General features: G+C 40.1%; 1 protein-coding gene across 2 annotated transcripts in view; it reads left to right on the forward strand.

Annotated features, from left to right (window-relative positions):
* The first annotated feature begins 207 nt into the window (after window positions 1-207).
* TNFRSF11A (TNF receptor superfamily member 11a) overlaps window positions 208-21,873 on the forward strand; it is a 38,338-nt gene continuing 16,672 nt past the window's right edge. For both annotated transcript variants that reach the window (XM_005300867.4, XM_024107314.3), the window contains exons 1-5: window positions 208-609; window positions 17,661-17,742; window positions 18,526-18,651; window positions 19,426-19,569; window positions 20,956-21,049. In XM_005300867.4, the coding sequence (XP_005300924.2) occupies window positions 550-609; window positions 17,661-17,742; window positions 18,526-18,651; window positions 19,426-19,569; window positions 20,956-21,049 (506 nt within the window). In that variant the 5' untranslated portion in view covers window positions 208-549. The remainder of the gene's footprint in view (window positions 610-17,660; window positions 17,743-18,525; window positions 18,652-19,425; window positions 19,570-20,955; window positions 21,050-21,873) is intronic.

The following is a 21,873-nucleotide window of genomic DNA, read 5'->3' on the forward strand; positions in this document are numbered from 1 at the left end:
GGGGACAGCAGGTTGCTTGAGAGATTGAATGGAAAGGAGCATCAGGAAACTTCAGGATCAAGCAGGATGCAGTGAAAGGGAGGAAGCAAGCAGGAGCTTGCAAGAAGCAGTGGGAGGAGAGAAATTATAAGATAGGACAAGAGGGAAACAAGGCTCGGGCAGTAGGCAGTGGGATGGACTTGGAGAGGGAGAGACAGTGAAAGCAGCACTATCAGCAGGAGGAAGGACTACAGGCTTCATGACTAAACTTCTTCTAACAGGGGGGCGGGGAGAGGAAAGGGAGGGACAACAAGAAAAAAAAACCTGCATGTCAAGTCCTGAGGAAATGCTTTAGGGACTACAGCCAGACTCTTTTTTTTTTTTTTTTTGGTATGTTTGTTTTCTCCCCTCATGTAACTGAGAGGAAGGAAAGGAAGAAAGAGAAGTAACTAAGTCAAATGTGCCTCACTCAGTTGTGGCTGGGGCTAGGGGATTTGGTTTGGAGGATCTAATTTCTGGTCAGTGGCAGCAAAAGGAACAGGAAAGGCAGGCAGAGACAGACACACGGACATGTCCATCTCAGCAGCAGGCTGTTGGCTGGTTCTCTGCCTTTTCATCGCTGACAAACAGGTAAGGCTCTATTACCAAGGCAATGTAAAATGTGAGGGGGAGTGAGCATATGACCTGTGCAGAGGTTCTTTATTCTCTGTGCACTGAAAAGAGCCTTATGTAGGGTTTGGTTTCTCATAGCTGCTGTTGCTGAAAGGAGAAGGATTAACAGAAGTTTCCCCTGCCTTTTTTCTTAGTTTGGCTGCCTAGTTGTTTTTTTGACTTGCCCTGTCTCGCAAGCCTCCAACTCCCCCCGCCTTTAAAAACAAAACCCCAAAACGAATCCAGAAGATCTGTAGGAAACCCGCCTGCTCCTGCCCAGTGCAGTGTGTGAGAAAATATTTGCAGAGGGGTTGTGGAGGGTTATAATTTGTATGTAGCAAAAAACAAGGCAAACTCCACCCAACTGAACAGAGTTTACTCAAAAGAGGCTGCTAACACTTGTCTGGAATTTTGTATTCTATAGAATCATAGTAGATAGACATGGAACAAATCTGTAAGCTCTGCCACCCAGTCCATCTCCCACCACTGAAGGATTGTTCCCCTATGGTATCTTTACAATCTATCTAAGATACCTACATGGAACTTATTACTATACTATCTGAGGGCTTCACAAGCTTTAATAGTTCTATCTTCCCAACACCCCTGTGAAGTATGGACCAGCCCCTTTCACAGACTGGGACCGGAGGCACAGAGAAATTAAGTGAGCTGCCTAAGGTGATGCACCAAGTTTGTTATACAGCAGGGGATTGACCCCTGTTCCAGGCTAGCACCCCAACCCTGGGGACATACTTTCTATTTAAAACCGAGACTATTCACTGTGTCTGTGATAGACTAAGTGGGATTTGAATCTGTGACCACGGGCATACAAAGCATAACACTTGCCACAGCTCTACTAGCGTTCAGTCTAACATACTCTTAGGTGTTCCCAGTGGTGGGACTTCCATCTTTTCGCTTAAGGAGAGTGTACCACAGCCAAGGAGCCTTATAAATATCAGAGTGATCAGAATTTTTCCCATATAGCTTAAATTTTCATGTCACTGTTATTCCAACTTATACCTCTGTGCAGCACTCTAAATTATTCCTCTCTTTCCTTGGTGTTTAGACCTTTCAAATATTGGTAGACTATGGTCATGTCCCAACTTCATCATCACTTAAGCAAAGCTATAATTATATACATAGAGTGTTTCCTCCATAAGTCAATTCCTGCCGTTTCTGAATCAATTTTGTAACTCTGATCTGAACTCCTTATATTTGTCAATATTTTATTACTACTTATTTTAAGCATAATTTTCTTAGAATTGCAGTCTTGCCCAGAGTTCCGGTCTGTGACTGGTGCTTCTGCTATGCTAGGCACTGTACAAACACCGAATGAAAAGATGATCCCTGCCCCAAAGAGCTTACAATCTAGTGATTTAATAGAGAATACTAGGTGCTCACTGGCATTTCGGCTCCATGCTCTGATACTTCTGAATATGGAGCCCAAACTGCATTGGCTGATATATATATATATAGACACACACACACACGCGCGCATGCATAATTTCCTGCCTACTCTCACATCTTAGGTATCTTTCAGAATCGCTGCTAAGTTTCTTCCTACCCGTGCATGCGTGCATTAGCCTGCACTTTTGTGAGTTCAATCTATTTTACTGTTTTCTGACCATGTTTCTAATCTCTCTAGCTCCTATTGTATTATTTTTCTGTCCTGATGGATGTTCAGAACATCTGCCAATGTGGTATCATTTTCAAATCTCATTGATGTTCAGTATAGTTCCTCTCCCCATCATTCACAAAGAAATTTTGTTTTCCCCTCAAGTGATTTAGTTTTGAGGAGATTGTTTCCTATAGCCTGATATCTATTGTTGCTTAATTGAACCCAGGAAATGCATTTAATTCGGAGTCCTTTGCTGTAGGTCCCAACTTGCTCCAGATCCCCAAAATGAACATTCAGTGTGTTCTCCCCGATTTGTTTCCCCCACCAAATTTTCACTTCACACAAAAAATAAGAGGAGGATGCTTTGGCACTGATTTTATAACATGTAAAGCTTTCTGTTGCACTTAAGCATGTGCTTTACTCTAAGCATGCTAGTGGCTGCTTTGTCAGATAGTTCCCAACCTTCCGTGGCCAAAATGTTGGATAACAAAGATCCAAAATGATACGAGTCCCAGGAAAAGCTGTAGTGTAGGAAAGGTTAATATTCTGTGGTGCTAATTTTGTTTAATCATTAATTTTTATAACCTCTGTACACTGTTTGGCATTTTCTGACAGAAATAATTGACAATAATAGAAGTGGTTTGTCTGACATACCAGTAAATTTTTGTCCATAACCAATGACACTCCTCTCAATTGGGAACAGTTCAGAGACGTTAATATTTCAAACTTTTATCATGCTTTCCATCTGAAGATCACAAAACCCTTGGAAACAAAAATTGAGACTTATAACCCCTAAGAAGTAAGCAGCATCTTTATTTTTCACAGATGGGAAAATGGGCACAGAGAATTTGTAATTTGCCCAAATTCACACCAAAGATCTGTAACAGAACTGGGAACAAAACCCAGACCTCCTCTCTCCCAGTCTTGTGGTTTAACCATGAGACAATTTTTCCAAGACATTTGCCTTATACTGTGTCAGAATATACAGTACCTTCCTTCCTGACACATGATCAGTGCAGCTTGTTTGTGGAATTTTATATAAAATTCATATTTTCCCATTATTTGCTTGATACTTGTAAAATGCCTCATTCGGATAAGGGAATAAAGATTGTGGGAATATGTATTTGGCAGTATTATACAGTTTAACTGCCAGGCCTCCTTTTTTGAGTGTCAATGAACTGAATTCTCCTCCCATACCATACCTAATACTGTGTCTGGCCATGTGGAGTGTTTGTTCAGTCCAGGCAATCAGAATTTTGAGGGCTTTAGAGAAGTTTTAAAATGTTTTTGCCCAAAATGTAGACCTTCTCTCCATCTCAACCCCCCAACTCCACCCCAAAAAGGCCATGGTATTTATAATGGAAAAAGCAGTAATAAAATAAAGCAAAGCTGCCATGAGGCCTCAGTCTAAAACTTTGGATTCTTTGCCATTCGAATTACAAGGTACGTCTATACTTACCTCTGGGTCCGGTGGTAAGCAATCGATCTTCTGGGATCGATTTATCGCATCTTGTCTAGACACGATAAATTGATCCCAGATCGATCCTGGAAGTGCTCACCGTCGACGCCGGTACTCCTGCTCCGCGAGAGGAGTACGCGGAATCGACGGAGGAGCCTGCCTGCCGCGTGTGGACCTGCGGTAAGTTCGAACTAAGATACTTCGACTTCAGCTACGTTATTCACGTAGCTAAAGTTGCGTATCTTAGTTCGAAGTGGGGGGTTAGTGTGGACCAGCCCACAGATGTACACTACAAGCTATTTTGATTAAATTAATTGGTTGGTCAAAATGTACTTTCAGAAAAGGGCACTGGCAGGGAAATCAGAGAGACTTTACTTGCTTTGCAGTTTCCCGGGCCCGGGAGAGGGGTGTGTGACAAATCTAAACTAACTCTCCGCAGTGTCTCACATAAAGGAGATAATTGTGTGGCATATGAGGCTAAAACCTTTACATTAACATGAAGTGTAATTGTTGGACAGCCACAGTAAGTATAGAATAATGTATGATTACTGGATTTTCCATCCATATTTTGAAATACTCTATCAGCTCTCCATTAATATAAAGCTTCCTCTAACACCTCACCCCCATGCAACCAAACATGCTTACACCAAACTTTACAAGTTAGTAAAATACAGAGCATTCTAATAATTGCAACATGTCATGAAAATATACTGGATCTTGTAGCTGGGGTGGGAGGCAAGATTTTTTTCACCATATATCAATCTGTCAGGATGTGAAGCACAATTCAAACACAGTAATTCCAGCTGAGCCATAGTGATGATACATCTACTAGTGTTGCACTGGTATTACCGCCTCCAATCATTCACTAGCTCAAAAGAGAGAAAATTCCAAGAATAGCTCTGCAAAAACAAATAGCTGGAGATATGAAGAATTCACACTCTGAAACAGGATGGATTGATTGAAATCAAAGTCATTTAAATCACCAATATAATAATTTCAATCAACAAGCAGGAAACTTTGATTTAGATCATTGATTTTAATTATGTTTTGCATTTATACTTTTTAGTTATTTTCACGAAAGAAAGATTGTTTGTTGGTAACCATTAAAACATGTTGATTTGCAATGAAATATAAACTTTACACTAAATTTGGTACTGCTTATTTTTTTGCTAACCAATAGGATACACTATATCTGTACATATTTATTTAAGCAATTATATAGCTTAACTTACACCTTAGAGTCTTAATTTTTTCACTTTTTATTCTGTTAGAAAATTATGAATGATGCATTTCTTATTTACTAGATGATTAATTTTTTACTTGTGATTTGTATCAAGCTCTATTTGGATGGAAATTCAAATTCAATTAAAAATTCACAAAAACAGCATTTTATTTGTTTTTTTAATTAAATAAACTACCTTAAATAAGTAAAAAAGTTTATCAAAATATCTTTTGCATTTAAAACTGATTTATTAAACAAAGAAAGTATTATCTGTACTTAATGAATTGAACTGATCGTTTCTAGTCACCATGTCTGTCAAGATTTTTAGAATTAGTAGATTTCATCCTCTCACAACTCTTCACTAGTTTTTATTATTAGATTGGAAGAAGAAAATAAACTTTCTTTTTTTCAACTCCTATTGGTTTCTTAACTTTGAATGAACTAGTCATTGAATTGAACTAGCTGAATAAACTGAAATGAAGAAAATATTCTCTCTGCAGAAAAGGCTACTATTATCAAAAGATGCTTTAGCACTGTAATACTTAAATCTAATCCAGGTTATTGGGCTCAATACAAGGATAACTGAGAGGGGTTTAATGCCTGTGTTGTGCAGGAGGTCAGCCTACATGATATGATGGTCTCTTCTGGTGTTAAATTCTGATGCTGTAATACTTAGGAGCAGACATGCCAAACCTGTGAAAAAAATGCAGAAATTGGGCTTGTTTTTGGCTTAATTGGCTTGGGAGTTGCTTGTTGACTATTTTTGGCTTGTAGTTTGTTGCTTCTTTTTTTTTTTTATTGGCTCCTGGCAAGCAGGGGCACAGGGAAGGCAAGTGGGGGAAGCAGGGGCAAGGGGGCGATAGAGTCAGGGGTGCACAGTGGGCCCACCACAGTCCCAGACTACACGCCGGGGAGATCTAGTCACATAGAGTGTTGGGGTTCTTAGGGATTGGCTTGTTTTGGCCTTGTTTTGAAATGGGATTATTGTGAAAGTTGACAACTGTGCTTAGGAGTCCTAGTCACAGACCAAGAACCCATTTGTACAGGCTAGGTGCCATACAACACAGAACAAAAGATGGTCCTTGCCCCAGAGCACTTAGAATCCAACTATAAGACACGAGACAGTAGATGGAGACAGACAGGTGAGGGAGCATAAGGAAACAATGAGACATTGGGCCATCTCATGCCATGTCTAGGATGATTGATCTTTTTCTGTCTATACTGAACTGTGGTCAGACACGTGGTTCATCATTTTCTTCAGCAGTACTATATTTCTTGGAGATTATACTTTGTCTTTTTTCTGGAACCTTGGTTTGTCAAGTGGCACTGGATAATATTCTGGATACTGCTGTTCACAATCAATTTTAATTATGCTCAGCCCGGTATTGGTTCCTTGGAAAAGTTAGTGCACAGAGAATGGTTAGTTATTTAAAATGGAAGGGCACAAATAGTGAGAGAAGCAAATATTTGAGTGCAGTTCATGCAGTATAAAACTAAAAAGCAGTTTAGATAAATTGCACTATGGACTTAAGCTTTACTTCATACAATAAATTAATCTGTTTACAGTAAGCGCAGTACTCTCCTCTTTTATGACTTACCTACAGTTGGTAGAAAGTACAAAGTTCAGGGACTCACATCGTAGAACAAAGATTTTAATGAGTTACAGCAGCAACAGGGTTTGCTGTGGCAGAGAGCCCAATAATGTAGCATAGTACACTTTTCCTTAATGTTGCTTCTAGTCCAGTGGTTTTCAACTGTGGGTCTGCGGACCCCTGGAGGTCCACAGACTATGCCTAAGATTTCCAAAGGTGTCTGCACCTCTATTTGAGATTTTGTAGGGATTCACAAATGAAAAAAGGCTGAAAACCAACTGGTCTGGGCTGTCTCTATTGCACTGCAGGAGATTGCATGAAGTTTCAAAGCAGGGGAATGCTAACCTCCAGTTTTCTCCTAGTTCACTTCCCCCACATTTAGGTTCTATTTGTGACATGTCTTTACTGATAATGGGAACCTCTGGCCCAGATCAGAGGAGTGATGCTGATTTACGCCACCTGAGGATCTGATCCATAATATGCTGATATTGCACCCCTTTCCTATATTTCTTTTCTGTCTGTAAGCTCTTCAGGGTGGGGACTTTGCCTTCCTTTGTGTTTGCACAGCGCTTAGGACATGTGGGTGCAACGAAAACCAAATAGAAAGTAGTAATAATAGGACAGGGCCTTAACTTGCTCCCACTGAATTCAATGGGAGTGCTGCCATAAGTTCAAACTGGAGCAGTTTGGGGCCCAGAAGGGATGTGTGCGAATTCTACCCCGGGTTGAAGGCCATTTCTCCCAAGAACTTTTCCACATGCTGTAATTTCCAGGACAACTCACTTTCACTCCCCACGTCCCTCTCTGGTGGAGCCCTATTTAGATACTGCCCAATAACTAATACTTGATTCTATTCTCTACCACATTCTAGACAAATGGATGAGCCTGTCTTTCAAGTTTTTTTTTTAAATATTTGTTTAACAGCAGTAGGCAAAGTTCATTTATGACAGGAGCCTTGCCTAGTTACCAGAAAATAGGGAGTTAATCTCCCCACCTCCCTCCAGTTCAGATCTCACACAGATGGGGGCTGTGGGGAGGAGCAGTGAAGCTGGCCTAGGCAGTGAACACCTGGTCCAGCTCTCGAAGCGGAGCCAGGCAGCTGCAGCTCCTTTGTTCACTTCCAAAGTGAATTAAGCTAAACCGTATTCAGGCCACCTTTAATTCTGAATAACAGCATCCACACACAGGGATTTAATGTGGTTTAACTAATCCCCTTCAAAGTCACATCTTTAGTTAATTTGAATTAACTTTCCTGAATGGCCCCATGTCGACAATCCATAAGATTCAAGTATAGCTATGGAGAAAGACCTTAGCTCAGTAAAAGAGTTTTTTCTTGCCAGACTAGATAGCTCAACCCACCCTACCAGTTTCAGATACTTGATCAGCAGGAAGAAAATTATGTCATTTGCCCTCACCACTTTGTGGAATAAATAAAGTAAATAAATAGGATCTGTTCACGAACAGCAAAGAATTACATGCATGACTGCAGATTGGTACAGAATGTATTTAGGTGTGGCAAACCGTTTCTTCTTGCATGTTTTATGTTCTTCAGTATCTTCTAGTATTGTTGGAATAATGGTTTTGGAGCTCAGGACTTAAATCTGCCTATGCTGATAAATCATTTTTAAGGTAATGGAATATGTGGTAAAACTGACACACAAAGGGTGTGATCCAAAACTCACTGAAGTCAATGGGAATCTTTTCATTGACTTCATTGGTCTTTGCATCATGCCCTTAGTGCATAGCAAATGGCAGACTTGGTTCTTTAGGATGACTACTAAGGAATAAAGGCCCAGATTCTCAAAGGTATTTGGGCTCCTAACTCCCATTAAATCAATTGATGTTTGGCACCTAAATACCTTTTGAGGATATGAGCCAAAGTAACCAATGAGCTCAGTACTGCAGTTCTGACTTTACTCTTATAAAGGCAGCAGGATTGGGCTCTGTGCTGCCTGTTACTCTGACAGGGAAGAAGTTATAGATCATGTAATTCTTTCCCAGATGATCAGACTGTGTAGTTTATTTCAAGAGAGGATCCTCTGAATGTGTGAGGAGCACCCATTTTATAAAGCCATCTACCACAGGAATGGCTGCATCCCTGAAAATACCTGTGTTACCGCTGCCCAAAGAAGCATGCCCAAATGATTCACCATAGAATTCCAAATAGGAGCTGTGTGAGGGTAAGCTTGCAGGATTATACATTAAGCTCTTATTGTCTAGTGTATTACACTGCACTCTGGTAGCCTATTGAGCAATATGACACTATACTTACCATCACTCAATAGCACATACTTGTCAAAAGAGTTCTTCATTGCTAATTTTAGCTTTTCTTTTCTTTTGTGTGTGTGTGCATTTTATTAGCTTTCCATAAACATATAAAATATATCTTTGCTTTTTGTACATAACCAACACACCCAAATAACTTCTGTTAAATTTCCTGTGTGTATTCATAGATTTATAGACTTTAAGAACAGAAGAAAGCACTATGAACATTTAGTCTGACATCCAGTTTAACACAGACGTGGAGTTCTACTCAGTAATGCCTGCATCAAGCCCATAACTTTAGATTGATTAAGTAAGCAAAAAACAACACCTATACTGTAAATATACATAAAACAGAGCAGGAGCCTATCACAGTAGGTGATGACTCTGTGGAGCTTCTTCAAGGTGACCTTAAGGATCATGCAGTGTCTTAGGGATCAGGTTATTCACTCTAAATTGTATATTAATTATATATGGAAAGAAGCAAACATAGAGCTTCAGTTCTTTTGTTTACACTTTTTAAAATTTTAAATAGATTTTCCATGCAAGCTTTACAAGATATTGGCTTTGGGAGTTTCATTTCTCTGTTGCTTTGCTGTAAAAGCATTTTAGTAAAATTGTGATTTTTTTTTTTAACCCCTGCTTTTATAATCTGTAGATTTAAAAAAAAAATACTTTGACATTTAATTGCAAGCAGTCTAATTAAAAGTAAATAATTTTAAAAAGAAAAAATGCTTACAGGTAGCATGGTCTAGTGCATGGTTCCCAAACTTTATTAGTTCATGTACCATCTTCTTAAAAAATTGCAAATGTCTCCTTTTAGTATGTATTTATTTTTAGGCCTTGTTAGCCTAAGGATTTCTGGACTCTGGGGTAAAATAAATGCCTAAAGACGCCTAAAAGTTTGATTATAACCAGGACAGGCTAGGGTGGGTCTCTCTGTCTAGTTTGGACCAGAAATGCTGCTCTGGACCTGAGAAAACTTTCCAATGAATGTTTGCTTGAAACTGATACTTTTCCATGTAAATTTTTGGGGTCATGGAATCAGCATTTTCCACTGAAAAACACTTTATCGAGAGGTTCCTGTCCAGCTGTAATTATAACTTCCTTTTTAAACATCTCTAGATTTTAGACAGCACATTATAAAGAAACACAATGAATCAGCCATTATTTGTCTTCTGTGTTACTCAAATTACAAGAAACAATTAAGTATGTCACAGATGATATCTTGATATATTTCGTTACATGCTGGAGACCTACATTCAGTGGTCTGACTTTTTAACTCATCTAATTTAAGTGAGAAGTTCCTTATATGGATCGCTGTTGAATATGAGCCAAAGTTTACTTTGCTTCCCTTTTATAAACATTAAAGAGAAACACAAAACATTTGAAGTAGCAATTGGATAAAACAAATAAAGTGACATTAAAAAGAAGGGGTGGTGAAAGAGAGAGAGAAAGCGGGTTCAGGCAGTTTCTTTTTATAACTGTGATTTGTCCTGCTACTGACTGTAATTTTTGGGTTTGGGTTTGAATTTTTTATTTAAATAAAAATGAACACAAAGGGATGGGTGATTCTGGTTGTGTGTGTGTATAGTGGGAAGAGGGTTCAGAGAGGAGAGGCAGGGGAGTCTTAGCTGGAAGGGAGGTGAGGCTTGCCCCTACCTGAACATCGGGCAGCTCCAGCTGGGCTGAAGAGGTGAGGGGGCCTCAAATGCTAGCCACCCAGCTGTTCTGGCTCTCCTTAGCCCTGTAGCCAAACTTTTATCCATTGGACCTGACTGATCACCCCCCACCTACCAACTTCACTGCAGAGATGGGAGAGAATTCCCCATGTACCCCCTCCCTTCCAGCCCTACAGGGGCCAGGTTGCAGCCTCTGTGAGGCAGGGAGTGCAGAGGGTGCTCCTGTGTGTGGGCCCTTTGACCTTGAGGTTCCCAGTGGCTAAAGGTTTTGCGGTTGCTCTGAACTGGCCCTGTGTGCCTGTCTCTCTTTGGATGAGAGGAGCTCTGGCCACATGAGATGAAACTTCACAAGTTTGCCTCAGCAACTTGAGTTGTGTGGCTCAGCACAAGCAGAAAGCCAGCCGGCTGTGTGCTGGATGAGAGAGTGCAGCGCCCAGTGACAGCCGCAGCATCTAACGCACTACTAAATAACACTACTATGTCAGTGTGGTTGGCGAGTATTAGTCACCATTATGGCTGAAAGCAGCCAGAAGAGTGCATTTTTGCTTCTTGGGCATTCTCTGGCATTCTCCAGGACATGCGACATCCATCCGTTTGAAACTGAAAGGTTTGTTGTTGGTTTTGAAGAGTTTTTGGCATAGGATCCCCTTCTCTAGTGAATAGGGCACTAGACGGAGGACCCAGCAGACCTGGGTTCTATACACAGCTTTGCCCTTCCAGTGCTGTTATTTCATAAGTCACTTCAACTCTCTTTCCTTTCCACCATTTGTTTGTCTTATCTATGTAAACATTAGGTTTTTCAGGGCAGGACTATGTCTGTATATGGTGCCCCACCATAATGGAGCCTGATCTAGTTCTGGGCACTACTGTAGGCAAAGTAATATTATTTAGACTCCCTAAACAACCCAGGGAATCAAAATAAGCATTAAATATATATACATGTGTATTGACACCTGTCTGATTGTTATCTGATGATAATCATATGGTGGATGAATGTTACTCGTATGATGGGGAGTTTTTAATTCCACTGAGGAGCTTAAGGAAGATTAGTTAATTCACAGAAACTGTAGCCATGTCAACACTGATCAATCTATTGTTTGTTTTATCTAATCTAACCTACCAAGCTTCTTATCTGCCCTCCCACATCATTATAAGATATGTTTGGTCAATGCCACCACTTCTGCTCTTTTGCACAGTCTGCCTAACAGAAATAACTCTGGAGGGTTTGTGATTAGTTTATGGTTCTTCTTGTTGATAAAGTTCTGTCATTGGTCAGGTGATCCCTCATAACTGGATTTACTGTCTGCTGCTTGTTAAAAATTGCCCATAGGAACAATTACAGTATGCAATATGGTCATTAGGGAATTAGACTTTTTCAGTGCATCTCTCCATTACCTGTCAACAATGTATAGATATTTTTAAAATCTCCTTATTAACGATAGTCTTTACCCTATGTTCTTTCTTACCACTTTGGGTCTGGAAGGTTTCAAGATCTAGCAGGTTTACAAGGATTCATTTGTAAGAGTGAAGTAGCATTCAGTCTTCATTCCGCCTTTGCATTTCCTGACTCTGTTTTACCATCTGATGGTGGTTATGTGATGTGGTTTACTGGTCACTGGAAAGTTGACATCACAAAAACCATTTCGTTCACAATCTGAATTACAGCCCTTCAAGTGAAAAGCTGGAACTGCCCAGAGTCATCTATGTGCTTTGTGACTGGATTTTATCAGCAGTCAATTAAGATTGTGTGGAAGCATGTGTGTCCATCTAACTCAGATTATGCCTTTTCAGTATAAATATTCATCTCCTTTTAATCTTTATGATGTAAAAATATAATTGAGGTCTTCTGTAAGTAATAAGATAGTATTTCCCCAGGTGGTGTTGCTGAGTGGTCCTTGAACCAGGAAAGTGGCAGAGATGACCAGTAGCTCTACCAAATTACCAATGCTTTTAAGCCTCCTCCAACAAAATAATTCTTCTGACTAGTGAATCACTAGTTAGAATTGCTCAAGCAGATCAGTCTCCATGAGGAATAGGAAACCTGAGGCTGTATTAAGGCAGCGTTGCCCATTGATTTCATATTAGGGCTTCATGATTTGAATTAGCATATTACTATAGTTCAGCCATACATGACTTGGATGCCGATTAAAAAAATAAATAAACCATTTGTTATCAGTTTCAGATTCCTCCTAGCAGCCTGGTGGTTTTGGTTCTTTTGTGTTTTGTTGTGAGACAGCAAGAGATTAATGCTGCTGTGGTGCAGCTTAGAACTGTTGCTGAAGGAAGACGGGAACTGCTAAGCAACATTAGCAATGTGGCAAAAAGGGCGGAAGACACAAAACTTTTAAATGTGAAGGGATGGCTTCTTGTCTCTGAAGAGGGGATACATGTATTTTTTAAACAGAAAAAACTATTGCAGAGCCAGTCCCAGCTGGAAAACAAGATTGCTGGTTTAAATGGCTATTGGTCAGACGTCACTGGGCAAATCCTGATCCTCTGGGTGAAGACGCTCATGCCCAAAGAACAGTAGAATCACCAGAGTTCTGCTTCATGGACAACTGAGGGGCAGACAATCAAACAGTTTCTCATGCTTTTAATGTCACTATTAATACCAAGCTCATGAGTTTTAAAAATCAGTTGATGTTGTGTGAGACAGGATACAACATTGCTCACGTTTCTACATTAGGTCTGCATTCTAAAAAGAAGTAAAAATGTGATTTGGTCAGTAAAATGGTCAGCTATGACTTGAAGACCCTTTGGAAGCAGATATATTGAGTAAGAAGGTGCCATTTTTAAATAGTTACCCACTATCTATAACTACACTTTAAACAAATGTTAGCTTCACAAATCTGAGAATATCACACACAATCCACAGTGAGTCTCAGGTTTTTGAAAGAAATGACATTTAAAAAAAATACTGGAAACCCCCTAGCTTGTTCTTCCAGATTTTTTTCTTTTGAAGTAAAGGGGCCCATGCAATTCTATCCTCTCTCTCTGATATGTCTGTCTGAATATTCATTTGGGCGAGAAAGTAATTTTAGCACCTATGACACACAATTTCTGTTGCCATCAGATTGCTCAACAGTACTAAAAATAAATATTTCTTTAAGCCTGAAGGCAGGAATTTGAATTCTGTTAGTCTCCCCTTCAGAAGCACCTGTGTGTGCTTTTAAATGTCTGACTAACACAGTTCAGCTTTATAGCCGTGATTCATTAAAGCAGATTCATTAGAGCCTGCAAGCACTTATATGTATGCTTACCTTTGAGCACGTCCATTCTCCCAGTGAAGTCAATGAGACTAATCATGTGCTTAAAGCTAAGCATGTGCTGAAGTGCTTTGCAGAATCGGGGCCTTATGAAAACCAGAGGGAAATGTTTCTTAATCCTATGTGCTGTCCATCATTAGAGATGGACACAGTTCTGAGATGATACCTATTTGAACAGGCAGACTGGATTACATTTAAGGACTACAGCAAAAAACTTGTGTTTATCCAATAATTAAAAATATGAAAAATCTTTTAAAAATATGACTTCTCTTAAATGTTAATTTTCATCTGTCCATAAGGTCCAGTGAAAAGATTCACCAATACTGATAATGGCAAAGGAATGACTGAGTTTGTTGAATTTATTTCAGATTAGATTTCCAGATTGTTTTTATTTATTTTTATTTGATATTTGTAAGATTATGTACAACCACCTTTGGAAATTTGACCCTCTTTCTATACACACCAATACTGTGTATTATCAGAATAATCAGCATTTATATGTACAGAATTATTATTGGCAGAGAGAAAAGATGGCCTGGTGATTGCTTGGGACTCCAGACACCTGGGTTCAGTTCCCCATTCTGCCACAAACTACTTGCGTGACTTTGGGCAAGTAACTTGGTCTCTCTGTACCCCTGTCCCCAAGCTGTAAAAAGGACTAATCACACATCCCTACCTCATGGGTGTTATGAGGATAAATCCATTAAGGACTGTGAGGTGGTCAGGTACTACACTGATAGGGCCCTATCAGTAAAGTAGGTAGATTCCCCCAGGCAAAAAAAGCTTATGTACAGTTTGGCGCTCAGGTACAATCCTCCTGCAGACCCTTCCGTGAGTAGCCCCATTGGCTACACTGGGATTGCTCACAAAAGGTACCCCTTTCAAATATAGATGTGCAATATCCAACCCAGTTAAAAAAAAAAGGTTCTAACCCCCAGTTTGACAGGGAAGACTTCTATACAAATTCTTCTGTCAGTTTGAAAGTATAGCTTCATCCTGCCTCACAACTAGAAGTTCTCCTTAGCTGGAAATACCAAGGACTAAGACAGTGGTTCTCAGACTTTTTGTACTGGTGACCCCTTTCACATAGCCTCTGAATGCGACCCCTCCTTATAAATTAAAAACACGTTTATGTATTTAACACCATTATAAATGCTGGAGGCAAAGCGGGGTTTGGGGTGGAGGCTGACAGCTCACAACCCCCCATGTATGAACCTTGTGACCCCCTGAGGGGTCCCGACCCCCAGTTTGAGAACTCCTGGATTAAGACTTCCCAAACACAATCTAAAATAAAAGCTCCTTTCCCCAGCTGCGCTCATTTAGCTTTTTATCTTCTCTTGCACCCCAAATGACATGCTCTACGGCATAATCTGATACAAGTCCCTTCTACCCTAGGACAAAGGTCACACTCACACCCCATTATGTGGCTAGGTTGCCATTTGATTTGAGATGCATGTAAGAAATTTGGCGTGATTTTACTGTTTACCTCACTGGAAGTGTAAATAAGAGAAGACGGTAGCAAGGCTTTTTAAATACTAGGACGCCACCATAGAACGGAGTGTTGATTGTCACAATGCGAGTATATAGACAGAAGAATTGCTGTGGTGAGAATATACTGGAAATGTAACAATAGCACCTGTGTTATGTATAGCTCCCCTGTTTTATAATAGGTAACTAAATAACCAGCTCTTAGTGCTGATTCCAACCATAAGAGGAACCACTGAAGAGTTATCTGTATAGGTTGCCTGTCCATTCATGCTGTTTAATTTTAAAAAATGATTCTCTACCCTTTGGCTCTATGTTCTAAAATAAATTTCCATATCCTTCCTTAAAATTAAAGACTGTCCTCGTTTAGCAGTTCAGTGATTTTAAGTCTCCCATCAAAAGAGGAACTTTCAAACTGGAGCAAACAAGGAAGAAAAGAACTTTTTGCACAAAAACCAAATGACTCGACCAATTGTATGCCATGTTCACAGATGGTTATGAATAAGAATTTATTCATTCACAGCCTTTATCTCTTGCACGATCCTGCAGTGAAGTCACAATTCTTAGTTGGTGATAGCTTGGCATTTTACCACATACAACCATTTTAACGTAATGTCAGAAATTCAATAGATTGCAAGAACATGTTAGAACATTGTCCACAAGATAGTGAACAGCACTGTCATTCAGCCACTGGGCTGGCCAGGGCTGTTTTACTACATTCATGGGACTACCTAACATCTTGCCAGGAATGTACACAGCCCTGAATGCTAATTATTCAGGGGGAAAGTATCATGGGGGTGCAATAGTAAGAACTATAATGATTATTATTCATTTATATTGCGGTAGGAGCTCTGATGATGGCCCAGAACCCATTTGTGCTAGGCGCTATACAAACAGAACAAAAAAGATTATTTCTGCCCCAAAGAGAATCTTACAATGTAAGTAAAACCTCAGAGACAACAGGAGACAGACAGGGGAGCACAAGGGAACAATGAGACAAAAGCACTATGTTTGCAGGACTGGACCCTTAATTTGCCTCAGGATTATTATTATTTATTAGTGGCATCAGACACTAATGGCATTCAGCCCCATACAAGCGTACCCAAAGACATCGTCTTTGACTTAAGGATCTTACAGTCCAATTCAGATGCAGCTCATACAGTTTAAAGCCACAGAAATAATGCACCAGAATATGGTTCAAACTCAAAACAAGTGGGTCATGTGGAAATAAGTGTCCTTTAATCAAGAGAAGGAGCTTATCTGGCACAAAAGGAAAGGAGGCAATTCCAAGCAACAAGACCCATAAGGTCAGATGGTGCAAGGTCCAAGTGAGAAAAGGATAGCAAAGCACTGGAGACTAGAAAGGAGGAAAGGGAACAAAAGGAGGGAACAAAAGGAGGAAACAAAAAGAGAGACGTGAGCAGGGGAATGGAAACTGATCTAAATTTCACTCTACAGTACCTGTGCACGTGGTGCTTTTATCACATGCTATATATTGAAAGAATTACATTGCCAGCAGCAGGAGTGCCAAGATGCTTTCCTAAAAGAAATATTCCACATAAACAATATCTCAGCAGCTACATCCAATTACAGTGAAGAATCAATCACTATAAATAAGGGTTTTGAAGTGTCTTAAACGTTATAAAAGCAATAATTAACAATGGGGTGTCTGCTGTACTCGTAGGTGGCAAAAGCAGGAGTGAGTTCTGCAAGTCATTCTGTGCGCTAATAAAAACAAGATACCCACACTGCTGTGTACTCTCTCTATGCTTCTTACTTGACCTTTTTTTTTTATGGATGCTAGAATTTTTGCTTAATTTCGTTGTAATTAAGGCTCCTCTGAAGCCATGTTGCATATCCCAGTGGGAATCTGGGAACTTCTCCTTTTCACTGGTTTAAATCACTTGTTTCTGGCTCTCTGCCAGGTTGCCAAATGTTGAACTTTAAACCTGTCACTGATCCAGTATTAAATCTTGCTAGACCTGAGTCTTGGGCTGGATTCATTTTGGTGGAGAAAGAGGAAGTATTTCTGTTAGGTTGCTTTTTATTTGTTTATTTGTTTTTGTTTGTTAAAATAATGCTTATTTGAAGCTGTTCATGGGGTTCAAATGTTAGAATACAGTGCTGGGGGAGATGGGTTACTGGGTAAGAGAAGAGGTCAAAAATGCATGATAAATTGCACAATCATGTTATTTATTTCTCACATGGCTGTCAAGCTCTGCATGTGTAGATATTATCAAGTTTATATTACTTAATTTGTCTGCAAAGGACTTTTGATAATGAAACGTACAATGTCTGTGCTCCGTAATATTTACTATTTTGCAAAATGAAGTGTTGTAACTAATTAGTGGAGCTTTCCTTCCACTTATCAGAAGCATGAGTAGGATTTTCTAAAACTATTTCATGAATAACTCTCAAGGTATTGTTTCTATTGTTCTGTTTCCCAGTTATCACTACAAATCTCTCCCGCCTGTGAGGGTGAGCAACACTATGAGTATTCTGGACGGTGCTGCACAAAGTGTGAGCCAGGTAAGTATATTCTAGTGCTCTTATTTTTCAAAAATGAAAATCTTCTTTATGAACTTAGCGTTGGGTCACTAGTTCATTTTGCTTTTTTGAGTCCATGAGCAGGCCCTCTCAGAGGTCCAGAGAGGCCCAGGCCACTTCCAGCTTTTGAGGCCCCTAGCCATAATAAAAATAAAAAATGACGACACATGAAAACAAAATACGGCACCAAAAAAGGAGTGACATAATTTGAATTTTTTTTTTAAAACAAATGCTTTTCTGGTCCGATAGGGATGCTCATAAAAACAAGTTGCAAAGCTTATCAAATGCCAAAAAATTAACAAGTGTCTAAATTTGAGGCCCCCTTTGAGCTTGAGGCCCAGGCCAAATGGCCCTCCTGGCCACCCCTCTGATTAGCTCTGTCCATGAGTCTAATTGCACAACTCCTAGCAAAGCATTTAGGAATATGCATCATTGAAAGCACGGGCATAGTCCCCAGCCTATACCACTGACTTCAACAAAAGATGCACTAGATACCTGGTTTGTTTGAGATTTTTCAGTGCTGGAGACACACAGTGATATGACTCTCACTGATTTCAGTGAGACTATTCATGTGCTTAAAGTTGCTCAGGTGCTTAAATGCCTTGCTAAATTGAGGCCAGAGTGAGGAACTGGGATGACAATAGGCGAAAACCTTCCTAAATCCAGTGGCATCAGTCGAGTAACAGATGGGCTAAATTTGGTCTATTATCTTTAGAGAGCATCAGTGACTGATAAGTGACCGTGGTTTTTTTCCTCTTTGTTCAGGAAAGTACATGTCTGCCAAATGCACTGCCACCTCTGAGACTGTGTGCCAGCCTTGCGGCCCAAACGAATATATGGATGTCTGGAATGAAGAAGACAAATGTTTACTACATAAAATATGTGATGAGGGTGAGTTGTTCATACTGAGGCATTACGTACCTTTGAGTCCAAACTATTGAAGTATGAGGATGGGTGAGTGGATTTAGAACAGGAGTAATCAACAGGCAGACTGCGGGGCAAATCCCGACCGCCAGACGCTTTTGAACACACCCTGAAATGTTTTTATTTATTTTTATTATCATTGTTATTGTTTTTTTATTATTTTCTCTAGAGTCTGGACCTTGACTATACCTTGATCAAGAAATTTGGACCTCGACAAAAAATAATTGACTATCCCTGATCTAGAACTTATGTTTAGTTCACCAAAATAATAATTGAGAGAGGGATTTTCAAATGACCTTAAGAGCGTTTGGTGCCCAACTCCCAGTAAATTTCAATCCCCCCAGGCTCTTTTGGAAATCTCAGCCATAACCCTTATGCCACCACTAGTGAATCTTCAGTGAAGTGCACTAGGGTACTATGGGTGAGCACATAGAGATTCTTCTTCCCGCTCCCTCCCAGCATAAGGTGCACACATTTCTTGAGTCTATTTGTCTCCCCAGTGTAAAGGCTCAATTCAGCTCCAACTGAAGTCAATAAAAATTATGTCACTTTATGATTCTAAACAGTGAGGCGTCTCATACAAACCAACTGTTTACCATGCTCTACAAATATTAATGTGATGCCTAACAAGAATGATTCTGCATCTGACACGCAAGCAGTGTGGACATGAGGAGAGTGAGGCTGGCCATCCCAAATTATGTTGAAGGAGAGATTTTTACTTCCATCTGCTTTGTCATTTAGGGAGAGGTTTAATAGAAGTGAATCCAGGAAATAGAACGTTCCAGCGACAATGTGCATGTACACTGGGATACCACTGTAACGAAGACTGTGATTACTGTCTGCGAAATACAGAATGTGCTCCAGGATTTGGCGTTCAGCATCCTGGTAAGATATGTAGAGTGGACAACTAGATGAATGGAGTCCCAGCCTTTAAAGAGAGGGTTGATTGGGATCTCAGGCCAATGTGAGTGGGAGAGGTGTGTTGTAGGTATAATAACTGATGTACAACCTTCACGATCTGTTTACATTTTGAAGGCTGCCTTTCATAGAGTTATAGATTCCAAGATCAGAAGGGACCATTGTGATCATCTCATGTGACCTCCTGCGTAACACAGGCCATAGAACTTCCCCAAAATAAGGAAGAGACTTGAGAATTTTTATTTTGCCTAAAATCTCTTAGTTGAGGTGGACCTTACAAGTTTTATCTTGAATTCTATAATTGTCATGGGAGACTTCACTGCGCACCGAATGCTAAGGAATTTGACTCTGATTAACTTGAAAAATTTAACTACAATATTCACAAAAGCATCCCCATGCATGTGCTCTCATTGTGATCTCAGTGTTCGGGTTAAGTTGAACTGAATGAACCATGCTAAATTCAATTTTATAGCATTAGGCGAAGGTAAAAATTATGAACACCTTTTGAAAATTAACAGAGTAGTAGTTTTGTATGTATTATAACTCAAGCAGTTTCATGGATTTACTTCAGATGTGACAAAAACAAATCACCTCTCACATCAGACTAGCTGTGAAATTTCAGGCTAAAAGGAGGTGGGTTGGTTGGTTTGTTCATTTGCTTTTCGGGAGTGGAAATCAGAAGGGGTCAAAATCAGGTTTATACTGGACATTGGTAAGAAAGGAGGCCATTCCAAGTGGCAGGAACAACATAAAAATGGTACGGGACTGACTGCTGGAGAAGTAAGTGCTACATCTGGACTCAACACAATGATTTCTTCTCCACAGTAGCTGGTATTGTGAACACCCACCATAATTATGGAGTCAAGTATCAAAGGGGTAGCCGTGTTAGTCTGGATCTGTAAAAGCAGCAAAGAGTCCTGTGGCACCTTATAGACTAACAGAGCATGAGCTTTCGTGGATGAATACCCACTTCGTCATTATGGAGTCACCACTGTGGCTCTGTAGTAGTGGTGGTATAAGTTACTGACACTCTGAAACCTGTCATTAATTATAACTGCATTAACACAAGACTGGTAATTACAATGGAATTAGCGCCTAACAAAGTGTTTTTTCACCACAGCTATGCAAATCGCTCCTGTCATTTCTGTTTCTCGTTTTGACTCTGTAGAGACCTCATTTACCACTACTTTCTGCCCAGATTTAACTCCAGTTGCCTCCTTTAATATAATGGAAGATCTTCCTCGTGATGGAAGGATTTTCAGGGGGAAAAAATCTTATCAGCAAAATCTTCTCCAAGTCTGAGATGAAGTTGTTACAGTTGCTCAGCTATGCTGTTTGTTTCCTCTACCACAGTGCAACGAGACAAGGATACTGTGTGTGCACCATGCCGCTGGGGGTACTTCTCAGCCATCTATTCATCCACCGATGAGTGTAAATCCTGGACCAAGTAAGTGCACCTCTCCTAGAACATAACTGTGAGATAACCACTAAGCTGTAAGAGGCCTGGACAAATTGATTTTTCAGCTGAAGAATGGAACGTTCAATGGACTGTCAGTGAGCTTCTCTCTTTGTAGCACACTGATCAGCAGCCATGCAGCATTGACAGAGTAGATTTAAATATGGGAATTCTCACATCAGAGATTGATCCTCAGCAGGGAAAAGCAAGGGAAGGGAATTGCAACAAAACTGTTGAGTTAGAGCGTTCTGTTCAGTTCATGCCCTCTTCCTGTCCTTGGTCACTTTTATACATTTCTCACCTTGGTCCTGATTCAGCTCTTTCTTCCCTCTTGTCTTTGCCACTTCCTTGTGCCTGTAATGGGTTTTTTGAGAACACTGTTTTCTGTCTGTCAGGGGGTTGTTTCATGGAGGAGGAGTTTTCTGTCCCTATTTTGCTTTCGCTTGTGCTCTCTTTCTTTCTCTTCTCTCTTGTTTCCTATTTCTGCTTTTCTCTCTCTTTGTCTCTTCTGTTCCTCATTTCTCCTCCTGTTTTCATCAGTTTTGGTCTAATAAGGACATGAACACACACAAGCCATGATAAGAAATGGATGTTCCTTTCCTGTCACCTGACATGAATCCAGGTTATGAAGACCAATCCTATCACATGGCAAGAGCAGTGTCCACTGACTCCAGTGACTACTGTTATACCTCCCGTGGGTCGTCTGGCCCTTCCTTCCTTCTCTGCAGCCTTGTGTCTGTTCTCTGTCTTTTTTTCCCACATTCATTGCTCTTTCTCTTCTTCAGATTTATCCTCTCATAAAGATGAAGCAGTTC

Source organism: Chrysemys picta, chromosome 2, assembly GCF_011386835.1.
Source record: "Chrysemys picta bellii isolate R12L10 chromosome 2, ASM1138683v2, whole genome shotgun sequence".
NCBI lineage: Eukaryota > Metazoa > Chordata > Testudines > Emydidae > Chrysemys > Chrysemys picta.